Source organism: Schistocerca nitens, chromosome 1 (assembly GCF_023898315.1).
Source record: "Schistocerca nitens isolate TAMUIC-IGC-003100 chromosome 1, iqSchNite1.1, whole genome shotgun sequence".
Classification (NCBI taxonomy): Eukaryota; Metazoa; Arthropoda; class Insecta; order Orthoptera; family Acrididae; genus Schistocerca; species Schistocerca nitens.
In genome coordinates, this window is record NC_064614.1 from 1308333101 (window position 1) to 1308358017 (window position 24917).

Below are 24917 nucleotides of genomic sequence, written 5' to 3' on the forward strand. Positions count from 1 at the left end.
TGTAGGTGAATATTAGCTCCCTCGTCCCGTGTGTCGACGGCTGTACTGTCATTACACGCGGGTCATAAGGCGAAAATAGCCGAATATTAAGATTCTGTAACCACCAATGTAACGTTTCCCGGCTTTTTATTACAACAAATCGTTCCAATAACGAATCGTTCTTGAGACATTCAACACACTGATGCTTAGAAACAGCATATATTCATATGGTGTAACGTGAAATACGAAATCCATCTAATATTCCGCTGAACACGATATATGCAATTTAGGGTCTTATTTTCTGCTTGTGACGTAGGGAGCGTTCTTGCTTCCCATTGGTTGTACTTCACGTGACACGTTTCCGAAATATCGCAGAACCTATGTTTTTCGTGACGAAATGGGTTCTCAACGTGAAATAGCAGGAGTGACGTCACGAAACTCGTAGGGCGCACGTCAACGTTAGCTAACTCGTTCCGGATGCCGACGGCATTCAGCATCGCGACCGGCGGTTCGCGATACGCAAGTCAGTAATTGTAGGTGGTCTTGGTTGGTATATTGGTAACATCGATATTTTGTGGCGATCTATCGATCCTTTCGTTAACGTGAAAGTATAACTCTGAAACGAGTAGTCACATGTCACAGAGTAAAATATTTGTAAATAAAGGCACGTGGCGTAACATGTCAACAATGATTTCGAATTGACAAGTTACATTTAAAGCAAACTATAGCCTGTTTCGTTAATCGCGCGTGTAATTTCGCTGCATTAGACGGCATTTGCTCACATTAGTGGGACTTGGTTGGAAGATATATGTGTCATTATCTGGACATGTGACAACACCATGATTCCTGTTTATTTAATCATTGAGAGCAGACGATAATCCCACTTGTTAATTACGCTGTACACGATTAGATATTGTATTCTGTATTGTTTCGTTCAGAGCCATACCATGACTGACATTAATATCTTAAGAACTGTTAATGACACTATTAGCAACGTGAAGTTGCAACTTGCAAAAGAACCACCTGATTATCTTGGAATCGAATTTCTGGAGAATGAAATGGTCAGTACATAGCACATAGTACACATCAATGACATTGGCAAACAATTTGGTTTTCTAGGTATATACTTTTGAGTATGTGTTATTAGTACAATGAATTTATAGTTTTCCTGTCACTATGTAACATTATTATCTCGTGTGTGCTCATGAAGCCTTAACTTGCCAGTTATGAATAAAAATTAAGTGATAGTTCTTGATATTTATTTAGTTATTATCCACGTTTAAGCATATAAAAGCAGTGGAAGTCCTCATTTCTATTATATCTGTAGATATTAAAAACATTAAAAATGTTCATTATGTAGCCATATTTAATTATCAACCCTTAACTCACAAGGTGGCTTTTCTATAAAAAATACCACGAGATGGGGTCTCCGGGAGTCCTATGTTGAAACCGAGATTTAAGGCAAAATGAAATTTTTAATTTATGGTATGTGACATTTATTTTTACAGTTATGTAGCCTAAGTGTTGTTTAAATGCCCCTAGTTTATTTTATTGCAATAAACAAAGCCCGCAGAATTTTACTATTCACACAAAAGCACATAATTTTGTGTGGGTCTTTCAAATAGTACACATAAATGGACTATTAGAGACTGAATTTTACAGTCTGAAAAATTATATAATCTCTGTAGCAAACAAATTACCAAATAAATTTAAACTCCGGGGTTTAAATTTGCACATAAAAGTTCCACCCAATAGGTACAAAAAGAAAGTTTGTCAAATTGACATTCGTTCCGGGGAACTACATTTTTCCTATCACCACTCAGAACACATTCAGTTTTAACAGACACTTTAAGTATTTCATTGAAGAAACAGACAGATCACCACCACAACTTTCTTGAAGTTCTTCCTCCAGATGTTACTCTTGTTCGATAACAGGACTGTGATCACAGGCTAATGTCAAATCGTCGTCTTTTTCAGTTATTTCTTCATCCATATCACTGACACCTCCTTCAATAGACCGACTGACAATTTCATCAAACTCGGAAAAGTTAAAACTCACATTCATCCGAACACATGTTGAGCTATAGGGTACCGTGTAGAAGGAATCATGTACGTAGTTCACACCTATCAATAATGTGTGTCAACATTAAACACAGAAGGCGACAACACAACCGACGACAAAACATCATAGGCTTGGCAGTTTAAGGAGGGTACGGGGAGTATAGAAGCATTCCACCACAACTGACCTCAGAACCATTCCACCACAACTGGCCTTGGTGGAGTTCGAAAATTTTCACGTGGTCTGAGAGACCACACCTCGTGAGTTAAGGGTTAAGTTGTGAGGAGTATGTAAAATGACTCGTACCACTGCATTATGATTCATGGTGCAAATGAACAAGCCACGACTGCCAACTCCAGCAGCATTGACCAGGTCTGGTCCAAGCTGCCAGAGTTGGCGGTCATGTGTGCTAGATTGTGTGAATGAGTGGTGTGTGTTCGTCTTTTAATTCTTCCTGTCTGCAAGTTAACATGTCATCTTGATGGTAAGTAGCGATCTATGTTTTCATATGTTGTTGATGTTCCAATGTGAAGTTTCCATTGTTTGAATATGAATGCACATTATGAGATAGGATGATAAGCGCTATGAGGAGATGCATTAGGCAGTTATTATTACAATCTAATTTCTTTGGAGACAAACATTACGTGCATACAAAGAACAAAAATTAAACGACGTCAGTATTCAAGATCATCTTTCGGATATATTTTTTTAAATTCTTCTAATAAAATGCATATTTCTAAAGCCAGTGTTGTATGGTGCTTCTGAATGAATTGTCACACTGTATATCTTTATTGGCAACATGTTAAATAATTGTAAACCCAGGTGTTTGTGACTGTCGTGGGTTTTCTTGACTATGGCAGCTGGGATGTCGGTCTACTCTTATTGGGTGTGTAATGTTCATTACCATTCTGCTTCAGTTTATGGTTATGTTGATTTTCCTTTGTGTTCATCAAACATTTTATAACGCAGAGGCTAATGGCAGTTGGTACTCTTTGAAATACAGCCTTCAAAACTCTTTACTTTTGACTCCAGAGAAGCATGTAATGCAGTATGGTTATTCCTTAACAAAAATTGCACCCAGTTTCTTGGCAAAGTGGTTGTTCTTACCTTTGAACTGTTGATTTGTGGATACACTCACATAGAAAATAATGATTGGAACAGTGTACATATACACTCCTGGAAATTGAAATAAGAACACCGTGAATTCATTGTCCCAGGAAGGGGAAACTTTATTGACACATTCCTGGGGTCAGATACATCACATGATCACACTGACAGAACCACAGGCACATAGACACAGGCAACAGAGCATGCACAATGTCGGCACTAGTACAGTGTATATCCACCTTTCGCAGCAATGCAGGCTGCTATTCTCCCATGGAGACGATCGTAGAGATGCTGTATGTAGTCCTGTGGAACGGCTTGCCATGCCATTTCCACCTGGCGCCTCAGTTGGACCAGCGTTCGTGCTGGACGTGCAGACCGCGTGAGACGACGCTTCATCCAGTCCCAAACATGCTCAATGGGGGACAGATCCGGTAGTTGACTTACACCTTCTAGAGCACGTTGGGTGGCACGGGATACATGCGGACGTGCATTGTCCTAACATTGTCCTGTTATACTTATGCACGTTGCTATTATTTTTGAACTGGGATGAGTTATTAATAACAAATTTCATAAGTGAATATATGTATTGTGGAGGTACTGTGAATATCCCTAGTTACTTCAATAGATGTCTGCAAGGTGATCTTGAGTGGGCTCCAGCTATAATTCTTATTACACTCTTTTGTACAATGAATACTTTTTTCCTTACTGATGAATTACCACAGAATATGACGCTATATGAAAGCAGTGATCGAATATGGGCATAGTTGGCTAATTTGTTGATATGTTTATGACCAAAAATTGCAATAACCCTGATAGCATATGTAGCAGAACTCAAATGTTTCAGCAGATCATCAATGTGTTTCTTCTAATTCAATTTCTCATCAATTCTACACCCAGAAATTTCTATTATTCTTCCTTACCAACAGACTTCTGTTCAAAGTCTATAGTTATCAATGGTGTTATGCCATTTACTGTACAGAGCTATAAGACTGTGTTTCCAAAATTTAGTGAGAGTTCATTCACAGAGAACCACTTAATAATTTTCCGTAAGACATTACTCACAAATTCCTCAGGTAATTATTGTTTGTTGGGTGTGATAACTATACTTGCATCATCAACAAAAAGAACTAGCTTTGCACCTTCGTAAATATAAAGTGGCATGTCATTGATGTATATTAAGAACAATAAGCGACCCAAGACTGAACCCTGTGGGGTACCACTCTTGATACCTCCTCAGTTGGTGGACCTTGCTGATTTTTGCAGATTATCTGTTCTGATAATTTCAACCTTCTGCATTCTTCCAGGTAAATATGAATTAAATGCTATCCCTCATACCGCAATACTTAATCTTGCAAGTAAGAATTTCGTTGTACACCTCAACAAATCTGATAAATGACTTTCAAATAATGATAGGTCGGGCACACTCCGCTGCAGAGTGAAAATCTCATTCTCGTGCATTGTCCTGTTGGAACAGCAAGTTCCCTTGCCGGTCTAGGAATGGTAGAACGATGGTTTCGATGACGGTTTGGATGTACCGTGCACTATTCAGTGTCCCCTCGACGATCACCAGTGGTGTACGGCCAGTGTAGGAGATCGCTCCCCACACCATGATGCCGGGTGTTGGCCCTGTGTGCCTCGGTTGTATGCAGTCCTGATTGTGGCGCTCACCTGCACGGCGCCAAACACGTATACGACCATCATTGGCACCAAGGCAGAAGCGACTCTCATCGCTGAAGACGACACGTCTCCATTCGTCCCTCCATTCATGCCTGTCGCGACACCACTGGAGGCCGGGCTGCACGATGTTGGGGCGTGAACGGAAGACGGCCTAACGGTGTGCGGGACCGTAGCCCAGCTTCATGGAGACGGTTGCGAATGGTCCTCGCCGATACCCCAGGAGCAACAGTGTCCCTAATTTGCTGGGAAGTGGCGGTGCGGTCCCCTACGGCACTGCGTAGGATCCTACGGTCTTGGCGTGCATCCGTGCGTCGCTGCGGTCCGGTCCCAGGTCGACGGGCATGTGCACCTTCCGCCGACCACTGGCGACAACATCGATGTACTGTGGAGACCTCACGCCCCACGTGTTGAGCAATTCGGCGGTACGTCCACCCGGCCTCCCGCATGCCCACTATACGCCCTCGCTCAAAGTCCGTCAACTGCACATACGGTTCACGTCCACGCTGTCGCGGCATGCTACCAGTGTTAAAGACTGCGATGGAGCTCCGTATGCCACGGCAAACTGGCTGACACTGACGGCGGCAGTGCACAAATGCTGCGCAGCTAGCGCCATTCGACGGCCAACACCGCGGTTCCTGGTGTGTCCGCTGTGCCGTGCTTGTACAGCCCTCTCGCAGTGTCCGGAGCAAGTATGGTGGGTCTGACACACCGGTGTCAATGTGTTCTTTTTTCCATTTCCAGGAGTGTGGATACATCTGCTTTTGTTAGCGTATTTGCCTTACAGACCTGCATATGTTCGGAAAGGGAGGGGGATTTCAAAAGGTGCAAGTGCCCTTCAGGTTATGCCAAATGCTGTGTACCCATGAATGAGGATTTAATAAATGTGAGGACTTGTGAGTGTATGTCTCCAGTCGTCTGCTACAGACTCCAGGCACATTTCTCAGAAATCCATGCATCATATTGGTGGAACATTGTATGTCACAGGAAATGGGAAGCTCGGAATGTTAGAAACCCTAATTTTTGTGTATTTCGTTTATTGCTCACTCTATTGTTGCACTCTGATTTTATCATCAGGAAAGAACTCAATTTCTGCTTCAGTGTAATGTGGAAGGTCATTTATATATAACAAGAACAGAAATGATGGAAGCATTGTCAAGGTCTGAAACTCCATTACCAACAGTATTGTAAAATTGTCCAGCCTGTCAAAAAAAGCAAAACTTATGTACTACACTCAAAAAATAAAATGCTCCAAGAGAAGCATCACAGAATGTAGAAGCTGGAGGCTTACCCACTGTGTACAGACAGATAACTGTGGCAGATCTGATGACAGAGTACAATCCCGGTGCAGTCACAAGTTTTGCAGAGCGTAACATGTGGTGCACATGTTGACTTGACGACATTGTTAGTTGTAATTGCAGTGGGCACGGGATGAGTGAGACAGGACTGTGGATAAATGAAAACATGTCGGCTGGACAGAAAATTGTGTTTCTCATTACACCAGGTTAAAGGTGTCTGGGTATGGCACGATCCGGGTGTGCGGCTGCTCAAAATGTGCATGCACCACGACACACCTGGTGGGGGTGTTATTATCGTAAGGGGGCACTTGTCAGGGATTCTGTGTGACTCGGAGTAGTAATTGAAGGCACTGTGACAGCTATGGACTACACAAACATTATTGCACACCACCTGCATCCCTTCATACTCAATATCTTCCCGTATGGTGACTGCATCTTCCTGCAGAATAACTGTTCTCATTATGAGGCCAGAATCATGCTTCAGTGGTTTGACAAGCCTGATGCTGAACTCGCAAACTGGTGTCCAGTAATTTACAAGAATTTTGTGACCTGTGCATAGACATTTGGTGCCACACATCTCCCAGAAGCCCACCGAGGATTTGTAGAATCCGTGCCATGTACAAATCCTGTTCTACTGCATTCTTAAGGTGCACCAAGATGTTATTAAGCAGGTGGTGATAATGCTTTGATCATCAGACTATTCTTTGCATTTTGTGTTTGTACTGTTGGCTGATGTATCTGCTGAAATTGGAGCTCACGTAAAAAAAGATTCTCATGAGCAATGCTTGTTATATGTGTGCAGGATGTCATTTCTTATTTATGTTGATATGTGTTTAATTATGTGAGTAAGATAAAGGGATAGTATGGGAGAGAGTTGGGGATGTTTAAAGATGAAAAGATGATTACAAAATGGTGAACAGTAAATGTAAAGGAAGTTGGGGTAGGGCGAGTGGAATAGTTATGAGGTGGAGAAGGGGGAAGCGGAGGGAAAATGCAAATCAGTAGTGCATGAGAGAGAGAGAGAGAGTACTTTCTTTACAAAAATTAATTCAGTTGGTCTGATGTGATCTGTGATTTTGTATGGTATTTGGTTTCCATTGTTTATGTGGTGATGAAGCAGCTCTTTTTCTGTGTGATACTGCTCTGTGTATGCAGAAGTTTTATTTAAGTGTAAGGATATGTCTGTGTTTACTGATTTTTCATTATGCTCATATGCTTTTCTATTGTGCTTGGCTTTTGATGTTCCTGTGTAAGTAATAAGTAAGTAAGCAAGTAATTCTGCAGTTGGACCCAGCAGACCAAATGATACCTACTGGCCACTGTTCCATCTTCTGCAGTATGCCATAATTTGGATGCAGTATTGAGGGGCATGGTGTCACTGTCAGCTTTCCAAACCTGAGAACCATAACTTCTCATTCAAATGGCTCCTCAGTGAGTCTCACAAGGCTGAGTGCACGTTGTTCCATTCCCACCACCAAGGAAAAAATCACTGGCAGTATGTTATCTATTTTGTTTGTTAGTTTATTGTGGTAGATGATTGTAAACAACCATACTGATAACACAAACAGAAATTATGATAAAAATGAAACAAGCAGCACAATCCCATGAAAATGGCATACTGTAAGGTGTTTGGGCTTCATTTTCGATAACTGACTTAGTAGCTGACATGCTGAAAGAACAGTCCCTCAAAGCATATAAAACTGTGTGTTTGGTTGCAAGGCATTGTTGAAAGGCCACTCTTTTGTCCTCCAGTTGATCAGAGTTTTTATACAATCCACCATGTGTGGATATGGTAGACCATCTTACATGCAGATACTCTGTAATCCTCAGTGGAGGAATGAGAATGGACTCGGAAGCTTTTAGGGTCAGCTTTATTATTCTGGTTCCTTGTGCTCAGAAGCTTTTAGGGTCAGCTTTATTACTCTGGCTCCTTGTGCTCTGCGTGCCACTCCTCTCATTTGCAACATGTGTATGCCCTATTTACTTCGCACCGCTTGATGTATAAAATGAACAGAAAGCATCTGAATACGTTATTTTCTGTTCTAACACGAGTTCTGTTTGGACTAGCATATTCTGAGGCTGTCCTGAAATTTCCATTGTCTTTTAAAAGCTGTCATTTTACATTTGCTGTTACACCATACTTGTGTCCAGTAAAGATAAAAGTGTTATGATCTTTTCACTTTAGTTTCATTTCAAACCTCCTCCGAATTAAAAAGTTGTGTTACCTGTCATTATTTGAAAGTCATTTATCAGATTTGTTGAGGTGTACAACGAAATTCTTACTTGCAAGATTAAGTATTGCGGTATGAGGGATAGCATTTAATTCATATTTACCTGGAAGAATGCAGAAGGTTGAAATTATCAGAACAGATAATCTGCAAAAATCAGCAAGGTCCACCAACTGAGGAGGTATCAAGAGTGGTACCCCACAGGGTTCAGTCTTGGGTCGCTTATTGTTCTTAATATACATCAATGACATGCCACTTTATATTTACGAAGGTGCAAAGCTAGTTCTTTTTGTTGATGATGCAAGTATAGTTATCACACCCAACAAACAATAATTACCTGAGGAATTTGTGAGTAATGTCTTACGGAAAATTATTAAGTGGTTCTCTGTGAATGAACTCTCACTAAATTTTGGAAACACAGTCTTATAGCTCTGTACAGTAAATGGCATAACACCATTGATAACTATAGACTTTGAACAGAAGTCTGTTGGTAAGGAAGAATAATAGAAATTTCTGGGTGTAGAATTGATGAGAAATTGAATTAGAAGAAACACATTGATGATCTGCTGAAACATTTGAGTTCTGCTACATATGCTATCAGGGTTATTGCAATTTTTGGTCATAAACATATCAACAAATTAGCCAACTATGCCCATATTCGATCACTGCTTTCATATAGCGTCATATTCTGTGGTAATTCATCAGTAAGGAAAAAAGTATTCATTGTACAAAAGAGTGTAATAAGAATTATAGCTGGAGCCCACTCAAGATCACCTTGCAGACATCTATTGAAGTAACTAGGGATATTCACAGTACCTCCACAATACATATATTCACTTATGAAATTTGTTATTAATAACTCATCCCAGTTCAAAAATAATAGCAATGTGCATAAGTATAACACTAGAAGAAAGGACGATCTTCACTATTCTGGGTTAAATCTGACTTAGGCACCGAAAGGGGTGAATTACACTGCTATAAAAGTCTTTGGTCATTTACTAGATGCCATTAAAAGTCTGACAGATAAGCCAACCAGCATTTAAAAATGACGTAAAAATGTTTCTGAATGGCAAGTCCTTATGCTAAAGAAATGAAATTTTCAATATGAGGTAGTAACTGGTAAAAAAAAAAAAAAAAAAAAAAGAAAAAAAAAACCACCTATATTGTGTAAAGAAAACTTATGTTAAACTGACAGTATTACAGAATGGTGTATTCATGATGTACGGAACAAGTAATAATGTAATATGTATCCTTCTTGCTTTCCTTGCCTGTGTTTCTGTATTAATGTTATCATATAATTCTTGCCTTGCATTTCTAGTAATTTGCTAAAATTTGTGTACTGGTTAGCATCAACCTTACTGTGGTGGCCATTAATTTACAGAGAGAAGGGGGAGGGGACACCAGCACATACACAAGATATTTTGATTGTATATTAATATTAAGGGGGTGATTTGTTATTTTGTGACTGTTTTTAGGAATTGATGAACCAGAAGATCCAAAATGCTTGTGAAATGCCATTAGCAGCGAGTCCTATCTATATGTCAAGAGTAATAGATGCCAGAATATTGTCAACGGGTGAAGATGTTAAACAGATCATTGAGATGTCACTTGACATAAAAGTAAGTCTTAGAATCTAATTAGAAGATGCTGATATACTGTTATAGGTTTCCTATTTCAATTTATTTCCTGTCTGTTAGTGTTGTGCATCGTATGTGTGAAGACCATTTGATACCTTCTGGTGCATAAAAGATAATACCAAAACCAATATTTTTTGATGAAAGCCTAAAATATAAAAAACCTTTCAGCTTCAGAAACAGCAGCAATGTGAAAGTGACACCAATTCATATCTCTGCATATATACAAACAAACACAGTTTGACCATACTACGTACAGAAGTATAGCAAAGCTGCCACTAAATTCACAGTATCTTACTTTCACATAAAGTGAGAGAGTGCTTATATAGCAAGAGATACCACCCGCCTCACACATCGTTGGCTTTGCTATACAGCAGTTTGGGCACAATCATTAGTTGACTCCAATGGAATTACCTCACTGCTGGCTGTGGGAGATATGAAACACTGCAATACTGAAGTTTTGGGAACTAGACATATTCACAGCAAAACATAAGTTTCTTCTTCACTTCAGAATAAATTTTTATAACCTCTGAAGTAGAATACTGATGAGCCCTGTGTAATATGAAATAGTTCTCTTCCTTTTCTGTGTCTGTTGCATCTGACTGCAATCATAAAACAAACTATGGTTGTATATGTCATTTGAGTACTACTGATATTTCAACTTTCAGTAGACACAATTGAATAATCAGTTTCCTGTAACTAAAGAAACCTAGTAGTTAGTTATTCAAAGAATAATTGTGAATTTTGCTGGGCACAGTGTGAAACACCTTGGTACATATTGGAAAAGTTATGTCCCCAATGATAATTATAATACAGAATAGGATAATAAATGTGTGCATAATTGATAGAGCAATCTTAGATTACTGTCTTGTGATATTCACATCGAAGGTGTTTATTGGTGATGGCTGCCAAGCTTTAAAAACGATCACTCTTTCCAGCAGCATTTGATCGAGGCTGCTTGCCATCCATGTCATATTGCACTGCAATGTGTTGGGAGCATCATGTTAATGTAGAGCAGCACACCGGCCTTGATATTCAGACAACCATTTCACATTTAACAGGTATTAATTAATGTCCTCTGTCGTTACTACACAAAGCCCCAAGCCCTTCCGGTACTACTTCCTTTTCTCGTACTGTATTTCTAACTCCCCTGTCCTGGCAGTTAGGCCTGAGCCAGCAAAGAGGGCGCACCAATGCCGCTGTGCGCAGCGCTTTCTCGGCCGAGGAGAGCTCCAAAAGAAGTTCTGTGGGTGCCGCAAAAAGCAAATTGTTGCGTGTCGTTTTCACAGTGCCAGCAAAATGAAGAATGCGCAGAAGAAATGTGCTGCCACGAGGGGGCCTTCAGTTGTGCAACTCACTGAGTCTGCCGACCGAGCGAGGAAGACCTGAGAAGATGAGTCGCAGCCTGTTCCTCTTTTGTAAGTCAAGTGCACAGGCAGGTGGACAGCGCTGTTCGGGGTGGTCTACGAGTCTGTCAACACAGACTCACTGATCTGCATTCTGGCAGCAAACCCGGCCAACCACAGGGTGATCAGAAGCGCTGTGGCTGCCCGTATCGTCGACACGCCGCCTTTGTGTGAGAAGGTGCCTTCCGATGGAAGGAAGAAGATGACTGAGGCACTCCTAAGGCAGTTGCCTCGGTGCTGCGATGAAAGAGCAGTCTGGGGAGGGATGCTGCGAGCTGGGTTCGGTAACAACTGCGAGGTTGCACAGCCGGATGAACAAGAGGAGGGTGCCGTGATTGTGCAAATGGCCGGCGGCGAGAGCAACTTCTTCAGCTTGCAGAAGCTGCTGGGCTTCCCGGTTACGACAGAGGCTCTCCCGACTGCCACGGACCCCAAGCCCCAGTGCTTCGAGTGCCAGGGCGAGGGCCACATTGCGAAGTACTGCCGCAACGCGGCACAGTGTTCGAGTGCTCTGGCGAGCACGACAGCTGCCGCTGCGACTGCAGCAAAGGAGCTTTGCCGGCTTGCTCCCCGTGTTGCGGCCCGCACGGCTGCTCGGCTTTTTCTAGCCACAGTCACGCTGAAGGTGGCGTGGCGGCCGCAGCCATACTGACGCAGCGGAAGAGACGATGACGTCGACAGCGGGCACACTCGAGGATAGCAGAGAAGCAGCTCTCCCCGCTGAGACCGGGTACGACCGCCCGGAGGAGGTCGGTCAGGATGCAGCTAGCGCCCTGAGAAGAGCAGCGGCGTCGACATCAGCACCGCCATGGAGAAAGCCACAGCAGCCCTCAAAGCTGTCATGGCGGCAGAGAGGGCTGCCTTCACAGCCGCCGTGGCTGCTGAGAAGGAAGAGGCCTCGCCCAAGTCCTGCGTCCAGCAGAAGGGGTTCGAACCCCTGCGAACGCTCCTGCAAATTCGCAGAAGGGCGTTTGGGTGCCTGCCCCGCTGGCGACTCCAGCAGCTTCGCAGGGGAAGGGTGCAAAGATGATGACTGACTACTACCCCAACGGTATCGGCAGCAACGTCGACCGCCTCGGAGGCAGCCTCTGCAAGAGACCGAGAAGTCAAAAGGGGCAGCCTACATTGCGCACGTGTGAGAAAACGACCTGCAGCTCTCCAACGATTCTGCGATGCAGTACGCCGAGCGAGCGGAGCTGCTAGAGGACCAGCTGTGGCAGAACTGTGCCACACCGACCGACAGCGTGCTGCCGCCGTTTGGCACCAGCCCGATGGAGCTGTGCCGAGTCACTGACGAAACAGCAGAGAAGAGAGCGTACGGCAATGCACTGCATTGCAAATGGTTAACCTTAACGTGATGTATTCAAACATCGCAGTACTCACATCCTGTGACACCTCACTTTACTGACAACCAACCCTTATGTGCAGATGGCAGTAGACCTGTAGAGTTGGCCATCGTGCTGGTGTGGGCGTGGAGGGGCTCCACCCCATAAGAAAAAGGCAGCCCTGTTCCCAGTGGCCCACAGCTCTTTTGTGGGTATGTGTGTGGCAAGCATTGGGAGCCCATTCCAGTACTCCTTGCTCTCCTATTGTGCAATCCTATTCTCTGACTGCACCTTCTCTCTGACATGTCCTATAGAACAGCTTTCATGTTGACAGCCTGGCTTTCCTCTTGGAAACTGAGCAAGATTGCTTATGTTTACTTTTATTCCCATCTTTCCCACACTTTTTCAGGAAATATATTTTGGTCCCCAGAAGGGACTTGATCTCCATTCCTCCTCCTCCCCCCCCCAACTCCTCCCCCCCCCAACTCCCCCACCAACTCCCCCCCCCCAACTCCTCCCCCCCCCCCCCCAAAAAAAAATTTTGCTGTGGTGTGGACTGTGCGAGAGAGGTCAACCCATCACAGCACACATTCCACCCACTGTGCAACTCTGTGTGGAACATCTCTTGTGTGAGTGGTTGAATTAGGCTCCCATAGCCTAACACTGTAGCCATTGCATTCCGGTTGTCAGGTCTACATTTCAGATTTCAGTTGAAGCAAACCCCTCGCCCCCCTCTCCTCCCAACAACGTAGGAAATCTGCTGTCAGGCCAGACCTGCAACACTTGATGCGTGCTGAGAAGTATGTGCCTATCAGATCTGGAGAATGGGGACTCCAGGCAGTGGTCACTGTGGCCATTTTGCACACAGGGGGAGAGGTTCTTGCCAAAGTGTTTGGCACTGCAGTAAACAATCCGCAACAGACTTTCGCTCATCACCAGCTGCAAGTCCCCGGTGATCTCACCGAACACAGTGAAATGGTTTGGTGTAGAAATGTATGACCTGAAGGCATGCCCTTCCCTGGCTGTGGAACGGGTGGGGAATAATTTCAACAGAAACGTGAGAAATACTCCTGTCAGAACCTAGTTTGTACGCGAAATATTGACGGGTCCTAAGTACAAAATCATCGATCTTCACCGAACGCATTGAAGAAAAAATTGAGGAAGTAGCATCCGTTGGCAAAATACTGAGAGGGTACAGCTTTCAACGGAACGTCGGAGAGATATAAAATGCAGACGCGCCATGTGCACGTTGCATGTTTACGTGAGAGTGGGCACCACTGATCTAGCTTGGCTGGTTGAAAACTAAAGAAGCTCGAGTTTTGATGGGGCTGTGGGCAGAAGAGCCAGTAGGCAGCACCGATAGACACGTCTGAAACAGGGTCATTGGTGGGCACAGTCAGTATGAGAAACGTGTGTCCTGGCTCTCAGCCGAAGTCTGCGACTGCCTCTGGTGATGTCGCAACTCAACTGCTGTACACGGCCTCAAGCGCAGTGGCATTAGCAGTTCACGGTGCCATTGCCAGTTGGAAGTTTTGGTGCAAATGTGTAAACCGTCATAAATTATATATCTCGAGCAGATTACATAACAGGTGTAAAGAACTGAGAAAGGGGATTTGAAATTATAACCACTTTCATCAATATTGGTGAAACTTAGCTCAAAGCCAGTTACTTAAAAAGTTTGCTTTATTTTCGAGCATTTGTGCAATGTGCAATAGTTGAACTTCATCTGATGTCAAAAATACTATTTTTATATCGTGTGGACAAACAAAGCAAACACTCAACAACAACAAAAAATTGAAAAGAAAACACACTTCACTCTGCTTGCATTTGGAAAATTTAAGTAACTTACATTCGTTGTTGGTTACAAGGTGGATGTTCATTATTTTAGAATAATTGTTCGTGAACATCTTTCCCAGAAAGTGACACGTTTTTGAAATTATTTTTTTTTTTTTCGTGTCTTTACCACAAGTGCATGTCTCTGAAAAGCGATAACAGTCATCTGTAATTTTTAGAAGCTGTTTGAACACTTCTCTGTGATTTATGCTCCTTAGAAACAATACTTTTAAAAGAAAGTGTCTGAAAGCAATTGTTATCCTTCAACAATAATTTGAAACATAAAATCAGATGGTTGCTTTAAGGCACCTCGGCACAGGTTAAGTATAAATTAACCCCACTGTTAATGCTGCTTGCAGTGAACACATCAGCACTAACATTAATTGCTTTACATTTATTGCATTTTCTCATTGTTTGTCCTATAATTTACAGTGCAGCCCGGTAGACAACAAGTATGCAAGTACTCACAATTAAGGAAAGATTATTTGTGTTTACCTCTTATCTCCATCAGTTTGTGGACTGCTCCCTAATATGAAGACACACATATGTAAAACAAATTCATCTCAAGAAAAGCTCACATACAGGTGATGGTCCTCACATTATTGCTAAAAGCTTCCAGACTGCATGAATCCTGGGCTGGAAGCATAGGAATTACCCCATGGCTCTGCACTCAGTTCGTGACGTCACAGGGACTATCTTCTCTTGTCACATGCTCTATATCCCGTAGGCTACGTCCTAGTACTCATAAGGCCAGTCAGTTTCTTTTTAGAGTGTAAGACCTGTGAAACTGACACATGGTAACATGCACCACACATTTGTCTATAGCAACCAAACCCACTCTCTTGAGGATCTATCTCAAATTTACCTAAAAAGAAATATTTGCAGCCCTCAACAATGATGAGAAGCTATTCATTAAATACAGATACTAGTAAACAAAGTCGAATGTTTTTTACATCTAGATGGTGTCTATAGGCAATAGAGGTATTTTATATATAGACAATTGAGAGACATTTCATGTCTTGTAGACAAGCTATTGCAACAAAATCTCAGAACTTTTGAGTCTGATTTGAAATGGGAGACATGAGACAATTCGTAGACAATGTGTGGACGTGTTGGTAGACATGGCCTCCAGCTATTCCCTCGGAATCTGGAAAATGCTTAGTCGCTTCTTTATTATTTTTGTTTTTCGTGTTGTTAAACATCGCTTATCAAGATGTGGCCAACAGAGAAAGTGTTGCAGGTGACTCAGGAGTTTCATGTGGCATCATATTTATGGAAAGTTAATAATTCCGACTATAAAAATCAGAACAAGGAGAAGCTGGGTATCGAAGAGCTGGTCAAAAAATATTGAGTATCTATGATGGAAAATCCAGGATGGAATGTAACAATATTACAAAAAGGGTAGTTGTTACTCACCATATAGCAGAGATACTAAGTCACAGATAGCCACTACAAAAAGATTGTCACATTTCAAAACTAGAATTTTTTGTTTTGTTTTACGGACTACTGATTTTTAAATAAAATTTAATCCACAGAATAGGTAGAGTTGTGTGGGATAAATGATTTCAAGTTAGATTTAAATATTACAAACATTCTGTGGTTTTGGGCAAATAGTCAAAACTTTTTGCTCTGAGCCACTGCCAACTTCAGTAACGGGTAACAAATGTCATTTTGTCCTCTAATGGTGTAGGTATGGACATGACTATTCTTCTCAAATGGTGATGAATGATTTATGATGAATTTCGTTAGAGAATATAAGTATTGTGATGGTTCAGTTAAAATACCTAGCTTCCTGAAAAGACACCTACATGACGATTGCAGGAACACCACACATTATTCTTACTGCTGAATTTTGTGCGATCAATACTTTCTTTCCTAGTGATGAGCTACCCAAGAAAATTATCCCGTAGCACATTTTGAGTGGAAATATTCAAAATATGTCAGTAGATTGATATGATTGTTTCCAAGAGTAGCAATTATATGAAGAGAAAAAGTAGCTAAACTTAATCATTTGATATGCTCAGTAATGTGCTTCTTCCATCTTTCTTCATCAGTACGTATAGCTAATTATTTGGAGCATTCTACTCTGTTTATTGACACTGCCTTAAAATTCGATATCCAGTTTTGGTATCTATGTCTGACATAATGTAATACATCCAAAATCTACCCCCACCTCCAAGCCTTTTGCAAGTATACCTCCCCCTTTTGTGATTTTTGAGTTGTGTATTCTCTGTTATTACTTGACATTTATTGCTGAACTCAATTAGTCTTTCTCTTCTCTTATTCCTAATGTTGACCCCATATTGACACTTAACTGCTCATCATGACAGCACTTACTAAACGGGCAAAATAAAACTGGCCCAGAAAATATTTATAAGGCTGACACCGAATTGAGACTTAACGATAGGTGGTGATCACTGTCTGCACCCCCCCCCCTCACCCCCCCCCCCCCCCACACACACACACACACACACGCGCGCGTATACACCCTGCCTCGAGTACTTCACTGTGTGATTACGTCTGAAGGGGTAAGAGGAGGTGATGTGTGTAGTGACCAGTCGAATGCAGCACAAAATGGTGCTCATGATAAAACAGTGCATGTTCATTGTCAATGCACAATTTGTGCAAAATGAGTGCAGAACTGTTTGCATGAGAGTTTAAGCCTAGAAGTATTTTGATAAAATGTCCAGCAAAGTTTGCAGTCCAAAACTTAGTGACAGAATGGTACAAAATGGGCAGTTTAGTGATAAACACCAGAAAACATTGCTCAATTGGAGGAAAGCCTGGAACAAAGTCTGACAAAATTTCAACACTGTTTGTCTGTTTGCATTGGAATTAAGAGATCATTATGTCAAGGACCTGCATCTGTATACTTACGAATTTACTGTTGTGCACGAGTTATGAGTTAAAGTGTGCAGACAGTTTTGCGTGTTGAGTTGTGCCTGTGGTTTCTGAGCAAAGTGGAATGAGGGATTTTGAATAGTCAGTTTTTCACTTCCCCAGATGAGGCACGGTTTGGACTATCAAAATATACGAACATGCAGAACGAGTGTCATTGTGTGTCAGAAAATCTCTATCAGTGCTTTGAAGATCAGTTGCATAATTTCAAGATTGGTATTTGGCGGACAGCGCCTGGTGTCTGTATTGGAAGACGATTCTTTCTCCAACTGTTAATGCTAACTGTTATGTCGAGAACTGCTTGATCCGTATGTGGATCAACTCACAGAAGATGAATGGTTGAATGGATGTTTTCAGCAAGATGGGTCAACAACACACACCACCTGAACAACCTTGTGCCGAGTGTGTGAGGTGTTCAGTGTGGAGAGGACAGTCAGCAGATACGGTGCTATCTCCAGGCCACATTAATTACCTGTTCTCTCCCCCTGTGATTTTCAACTGTGGGGCAAATTATACTCAAATAATCCTCACACACTGGAAGAAGTACAGCAGAACATTTAAAACACTATTGCCGCTATCACTCAGGAAGAGCTGCTGTACATATCTCGCAGCTCGATAAATTAAGTGTAGCAATCGTCGACCTCAGTAATGGCCATTTGCAGCATCTCCTGAGATGTTCTATAACAAGGGTCAAACGTACATCAGTCGTGCTGTAAATATTTTGTGGTCCAGTTTGAAGATGCCCACCATATGCAACTGAACTGTTATTGTCATTTGTTTGCTGTTCATTCTAAAGAGAATAATCCTGTCACTGAACTGTCCACAGTATCTTACACTTTTGCCATGCCTTCATTTCCATAAAAATTCCTACTCCCCTTACGTAATTTTCTGCTGCTATTGATATTACCATTTATTTATATCACCAGAAACCCATTTCTTTCCATGTCACTTTACTGGCTCCATCTAAATTTTCCATTGGTGGTTAAAGTAAATACTCTCTTCGACAAATATACTGTCTCAGAAATAATGTCACCCTTTCAACAATTAATAATGATTCATAGGCAAGATGTCAGATGTCATTGTGATAATTCCACAATATTTCATCAGCACAGCTGACCGACATTTTCAGCTGCAGCAAACTCACTGCTCAGGCTGTGACCCATGAACACACCAAATGTTGGTGACCAATAGTGCAAATATGCAGATTGGTAGTGAGAGAGACAGCTGTGCCACTTGTCAGATGATGAACGCACGCACAGATGCTGTCAGTCATACTGTGCGCTCCAGTCGGCCACCTCAGTGCCCCCTGTCGGGAGCTGTCTGCCGATATATGTGTCCGCACTGGTACGTGCCCATCCTCGCCGTCGTCAGCCAGGTATCTGTGTCACGACTGCAGCGTCGTCCCCAGTACGACTAACAGTTCTTTTTGTGTTCACTGTGATTTTAACATGGCCAGGGCTCGATCCCAGCCCTGCTGAGCTGGTATCCCGTGTCCTCGTTAAGCAAATTAGTCAAGCTGCGAATTTCCACCTGCTTCTTTAATAACGCTGTCCCAGTAGAAAAATGTCAATGACAGAATCTCGTGGCGCTTGCTGTGGCCAAGCAGTTCTAGGCGCTTCAGTCCAGAAACACGCGGCTGCTACGGTCGCAGGTTCGAATCCTGCCTCGGGCACGGATGTGTGTGATGTCCTTAGGTTAGTTAGGTTTAAGTAATTGTAAGTCTAGGGGACTGATGACCTCAGATGTTAAGTCCCATAGTACTTATAGCCATTTCATTTCAACAGAATTTCGGTGTTCGTGTATTCCATACAGTGTCCTGTACTGAGACAATGCTCGATCACTGCAGACATCTCTGACCGGTCCAGGCACACGTTTCGCCGATGTTCGACACGTCTGTCCTCCACAGTGCAGCAAGTTTGTCCAATATACATCCTGCAGCTACAAGGTATCTTATAAACACCAGGCCTTCTTAAACAAAGATCATCTTTCACTGAGCCTAAAAGAGCTCTGAGTTTCGTTGGTGGATGAGAGATGCATTTAACTTTATATTTTTCCAATAATCTTTCTATTTTCAAAGAAACATTGTCAGACTATGGCAAAACAACCATTCCTCTTTGTTCATCACTTTCTTCCAGTTTCTCACTTTCTCTAGCATGCACCAGATGTAAGATACAGCAAATCTCCCGGAAAGAATATCCAGTTTCTGAAAATACAGTACACAGGTGGCGTAGCTCGTAGATGAGCTGTCAGAATCTAATATGGCTCATGTTCTGTGTAACAACGCCCTGAGCGTGCCATTTCATCGTGCAGGATGGTGACAGTTGGTAACCTGTAAGTGTATGTCTAGGCATGTTGGTTTACGGTACACACCGTGATCCGAACTGCCGTCCTCTTTTCTCCACACCTGTTTTCTCCATCTGTAACGGTACTTTGACTACCGCGCCTCTGCCAATGCAAAGATATGATTTACGATCGCGCATGCAGAAGAGTGCTGCGCCAGCGACCAATTTTTATAAATAATTTTGATCTTTTGTTTTTCACTTTTGCGTAGGTGTTTGTTTTTAACAACTAATTGATTACTCTCTCATTCTCTTGTTTTCATATGTTCAAGACGTGTATTTTTCGGCGCTGTGTTAAATATGCTTTTAAGTAAAAAATTAAAACTATGTTACGAAACGAAGTTATTTCAATAGTGATTCGAAATGGATATCGCCGAATTTGTAAATTGATCCTGACAGTGACAACTTGAAGAAGTTTTCAACAGACGGAGGACAGTGAAAGACGGGTCGTCCTACAAGAGAATTAGGACAGCCACGAAGACTATATTGTAATTAGTACTGCATTTCTAACAAGATTATAAGGTAAATTTCAACTATACAAATCTTTAACATTATGCAGCGTGTCAGCAACCGTATATGTATAGAAAATTAACAATTTTTTTCAGCCTTCAGTTGCAAGGTAATTTTTACTCGTTTACCTAGGTTTCGATTCCAGTAATGGAATCTTCTTCAGAATCTATAAATTAAACCACATACGGGCATATATTACTCACTGAAATGCATCGTCAGTCTAATGATTGAATAATAAAGAAATCGTGATACTTACAAAAAATTAAATTATTTTGAGAGCCAAACACTGGCCGTGTCACAGATTAAAAATTAAAACAATAAAGACGCATAATCATAAGATTATGTCTGTCAAGATTAAAACCATTAAGGCGAACGTAGACGGAGCTACGCAGGCCAGAAATAAGGACCACATGTGAGCGGCGCGGAAACTAGGCGTCGCGAGAACTACGCGTCGCGAGCAGTTTCGCGGCGAGGCTCGGCCGCGGCCAAGCGCATGCGCGAGCGCAAGCGCAGGCGCGAGAGACAAACTGTCTCAAAATTATTAGAACAAATATACATATAAACAAAATGTGACTGAAAGCCGTCCTACAAATGGACAAACCTATCTATTGGTATGGCAACATTAAACAATTTACCTGAGAACAAACTACAAAGCCAAGGTATAAAAATTTTTTTTTTTTTTTTTTACATTTAAATATTATAGTAAGAGGGCGAAGCCCTGCTACAGTAACTGAAAAATTAGTGTCGAAACCATGCGTGCTAAGCATAAAATGTCGTTAACATAAAAACGCCTTAGCAACTATGTGTCATTGACAAGCATATTACAAAATACAAAGACACACATGTACAATCGCACTATAATAAAGGGACAAGGCAGATAGGGAAACAGCATCGGCCATTCGAAGCGGACTGTGCGTCAACTCCACTGGAGTAAAGGTTGAAATCCTTCGAAATAACTTCTATTTTTTAGTTGCAACTGATCATTAAGTTGTCTCTATCAATAATAAGCGGTGATGGAACAGGAGGATCTACATTTGCTGAACATCTGGCCCAAAAGGTGCATGCTCCCAAGCCTCTAAAAGATGCAGTGCTTTTGCATAATGAAGCCAAGGGATGTAGGCTAGACACCCTCGAAGAATTGCAAATGAGATTTTCACTCTGCAGCAGAGTGTGCGCTGATATGATGTGGCTAAGCCATGTCTCCGCAATATCCTTTCTTTCAGGAGTGCTAGTTCAGCAAGGTTCGCAGGAGAGCTTCTGTAAAGTTTGGAAGGTAGGAGACGAGGTACTGGCAGAAGTAAAGCTGTGAGTACAGGGCGTGAGTCGTGCTTCGGTAGCTCAGTTGGTAGAGCACTTGCCCGTGAAAGGCAAAGGTCCCGAGTTCGAGTCTCGGTCGGGCACACAGTTTTAATCTGCCAGGAAGTTTCATATCAGCGCACACTCCGCTGCAGAGTGAAAATCTCATTCTGGGAACATCCCCCAGGCTGTGGCTAAGCCATGTCTCCGCAATATCCTTTCTTTCAGGAGTGCTAGTTCTGCAAGGTTCGCAGGAGAGCTTCTGTAAAGTTTGGAAGGTAGGAGACGAGGTACTGGCAGAAGTAAAGCTGTGAGTACCGGGCGTGAGTCGTGCTTCGGTAGCTCAGTTGGTAGAGCACTTGCCCGCAAAAGGCAAAGGTCCCGAGTTCGAGTCTCGGTCGGGCACACAGTTTTAATCTGCCAGGAAGTTTCATATCAGCGCACACTCCGCTGCAGAGTGAAAATCTCATTCTGGGAACATCCCCCAGGCTGTGGCTAAGCCATGTCTCCGCAATATCCTTTCTTTCAGGAGTGCTAGTTCTGCAAGGTTCGCAGGAGAGCTTCTGTAAAGTTTGGAAGGTAGGAGACTAGGTACTGGCAGAAGTAAAGCTGTGAGTACCGGGCGTGAGTCGTGCTTCGGTAGCTCAGTTGGTAGAGCACTTGCCCGCGAAAGGCAAAGGTCCCGAGTTCGAGTCTCGGTCGGGCACACAGTTTTAATCTGCCAGGAAGTTTCATATCAGCGCACACTCCGCTGCAGAGTGAAAATCTCATTCTGAAAGGAAGAATCTTTACTAATTTATATCATTATTTTATAAATGAGTCTAGAAATAAATTTAATAATTAGCATTAGATCATGCAATTAATAATATGAATTTTAAGTATGCCAGGTATTTCGTAATTTGAAATACTTCTAAAAGAAGAAGAATTTTAGCTGTAACAAATTTTAGCATGAAATATAGTACATTGTATACAAAAATAAGTGAAAGTGTTGAAAGAGAGAAAGTGACAAGAATTGAATATGCTAATGTACTTATGTGTGGATCGAGCATCCAAATGGTAATTGCATGTTTGACTCCAAAATGACAGTAATTTCACTTAAAATGTTGTAAAGTTGACATTCAGTCGCACAATTTATATACTGTTGGAGCCTTTTTTGACAACGTTCATCTATGTGAAGCTTTGATATGCAAAGGAAGATTTTGTTGTAGAGAATTCTAATAGGACTAAATATAGCCATCAAGACTTATAGAATTCAAATGAGACATATTCGTACTACGAAATTTTTGTCGTGCTCCTATTTTCTTAGTGTATTTAGATACCCGGTGTGTATAGTTGATCAAAAAACCCATCCAAAGCAATCAGAGCTCTTTTCTCCCAAAAAATGCTGGAGTGGATGTCTGTCTACAAAGTACTGGTGAATGGATAAGTAGCAGCCTTGCTGTTGAAACACACATTAATGTATCAAGGGGTTGGTGAGTGGCTGGATGTAAGAAGTAACAAGCTGCAGTCCGTGATGTCTTCTTGAGTAACTCTTTCAGTGCCTCCAGTAAAGATAACACAGTATTAACAAATCTCTAAATGTGGCACTGTTGTTCAGCACCCTCCTCCTATAAAGGAACACACCAAAATGTGGTACACACATTTTAGTGCCTCTCATGTTGTTTTCTGCTGAGAGGTCAGGCCATTGTTTATCTGGGGACTTGCCATCCATCTCTGGTGGTTTCTGGTGATTAAGGGTGGGAGCACGGTACTGCTGTGCGAGACTCACGCTCCCCCTCGTTGTTGAACTTTACTTCGAGTTGCTTCACCGATCTTCTTTCAGGATAGCCAGCTGCGATATTCGGCCCAGCTTCTTCTCTGAAGAATTGATGTTACTCTGGAGGAATTTTCTATACTTTTAAATAACTCGGTACACTCGAGAATACCTTGAACTCAGTCTCACTGTATTTTCATTACACATTACAGTTTTCATACACTGAAACATTTCCCGTAAGCTCAACACCTTCTGGTTCGACAGAAGCTATTACAATCATCTTTCTATCAGTCTATAAATCTCTCCGTGTTTAACAAGACAACTGGCCTGACTTTATGACAGTAAGTGAAAGAAAGAACGAATAAAAGTCTCTTCTTTTCTTTCAACACGCTTCAGATGTTCACAACAATAATTTTTCACGTAACACAGAGTATGACGTGTTTATTCCTTGAACGGGCCGTGTAACTTCTTAGGCGGGCTCGGTGAATACCTGCTCGTGTCGATCACCCGTCCGATACACGTCTGTCCTGCATACACATAATTGTGGGGCAGTAGACGTAGTTCTACTTTACCACACTTATCCCTAAAATAACGTGTGTTCGAGATGGTGGAATTACGAGTGTGTCTAGAATTTACCCAGAAATTCTCGAGGCACTACGCATCTTGGATGGCAGCAAGAAAAATCAAAAATGTCTGAACTTTTGTTTCAACTCTCAGCTTCTACTCATCATTATCATCATCATCATCATCCTCCTCCTCTTCTCCACTCACCCCTCTGGAGGGGGTGAGAAGGGGAAGGGATAGTAGTTTATGGGTGGGGGAAGGGAGGAGCACTGTCTGGCAGTGTGTGCAGGAACTAGAATGCCAACAGGCAGGTTGTGGAGCAGGGAGGTGGGGAAAAACAGAGTGAAAAAGGAGAGGAACGGGGAAAGATGGATGGGTGCATTGGCAGAAGGTACCAAACAAAAATTGTAGGAGACGGGAATGAGGAGATGATAGGACAGATGGGGTGGAAACTGTTGGGGAGGGGGGGGGGTGAGGACAGCATGTTACCATAGGTTTAGGCCGGCATAATTACGGGAACGGAGAATGTGTCATAAGTATAACTCTTATCTGCACAGTTCTGAATAGCTGGTGATGGAGGAGAGAGGATACAGATAGTGTGGATAGTGAAGCAGCCATTGAAATCAAGGATATTATATTCAGATGTATGTTATGCCACAGGAAGGTCCACTTTGCTCTTGGCCACAGCTTGGCAGCAGCTGTATGTTCTGGTGGACAGCTGATTGGTTGTCATACCAAAATAAAAAGCTGTGCAATGACTGCAGCAGAGATGGTAAATTATGTGGCTGTTTTCACATGTGGCCCGGCCCCTAATGGGGTAATATAAATGTGGCAGGACTGGAATAGGAAGTGCTGGGCTGGTGGACTGGGCAGGTATTGCACTTAGGTCTTCCACAGGGACATGATCTTTGTGGCAAGGGGTTGGGATTGGAGTGGCATAGGGGTGGACTAAGATGTTGTGGAGGTTGGGTGGATGATGGAACACCACTTTGGGAGAGGTAGGTAGAATCTCAG

At 42.4% G+C, this 24917-nt stretch overlaps 1 protein-coding gene and 2 non-coding genes across 5 annotated transcripts in view; all 3 read left to right on the forward strand.

Moving 5' to 3' along the window:
• The first annotated feature begins 572 nt into the window (after positions 1-572).
• The window catches only part of LOC126202674 (methionine synthase reductase-like), a 77580-nt gene continuing 53235 nt past the window's right edge, over positions 573-24917 (forward strand). For 2 of the 3 annotated variants that reach the window (XM_049936887.1, XM_049936886.1), the window contains exons 1-2: positions 573-1040; positions 9821-9964. In XM_049936887.1, coding sequence (XP_049792844.1) covers positions 927-1040; positions 9821-9964 — 258 coding nt within the window. In that variant the 5' untranslated portion in view covers positions 573-926. The remainder of the gene's footprint in view (positions 1041-9820; positions 9965-24917) is intronic. The other variant, XM_049936885.1, reaches the window with a different exon arrangement.
• Trnas-uga (transfer RNA serine (anticodon UGA)) lies at positions 21617-21691 on the forward strand. The gene has a single exon. It is a non-coding gene; the product is annotated as a tRNA-Ser (tRNA).
• Positions 21918-21992, forward strand: Trnal-caa (transfer RNA leucine (anticodon CAA)). The gene has a single exon. It is a non-coding gene; the product is annotated as a tRNA-Leu (tRNA).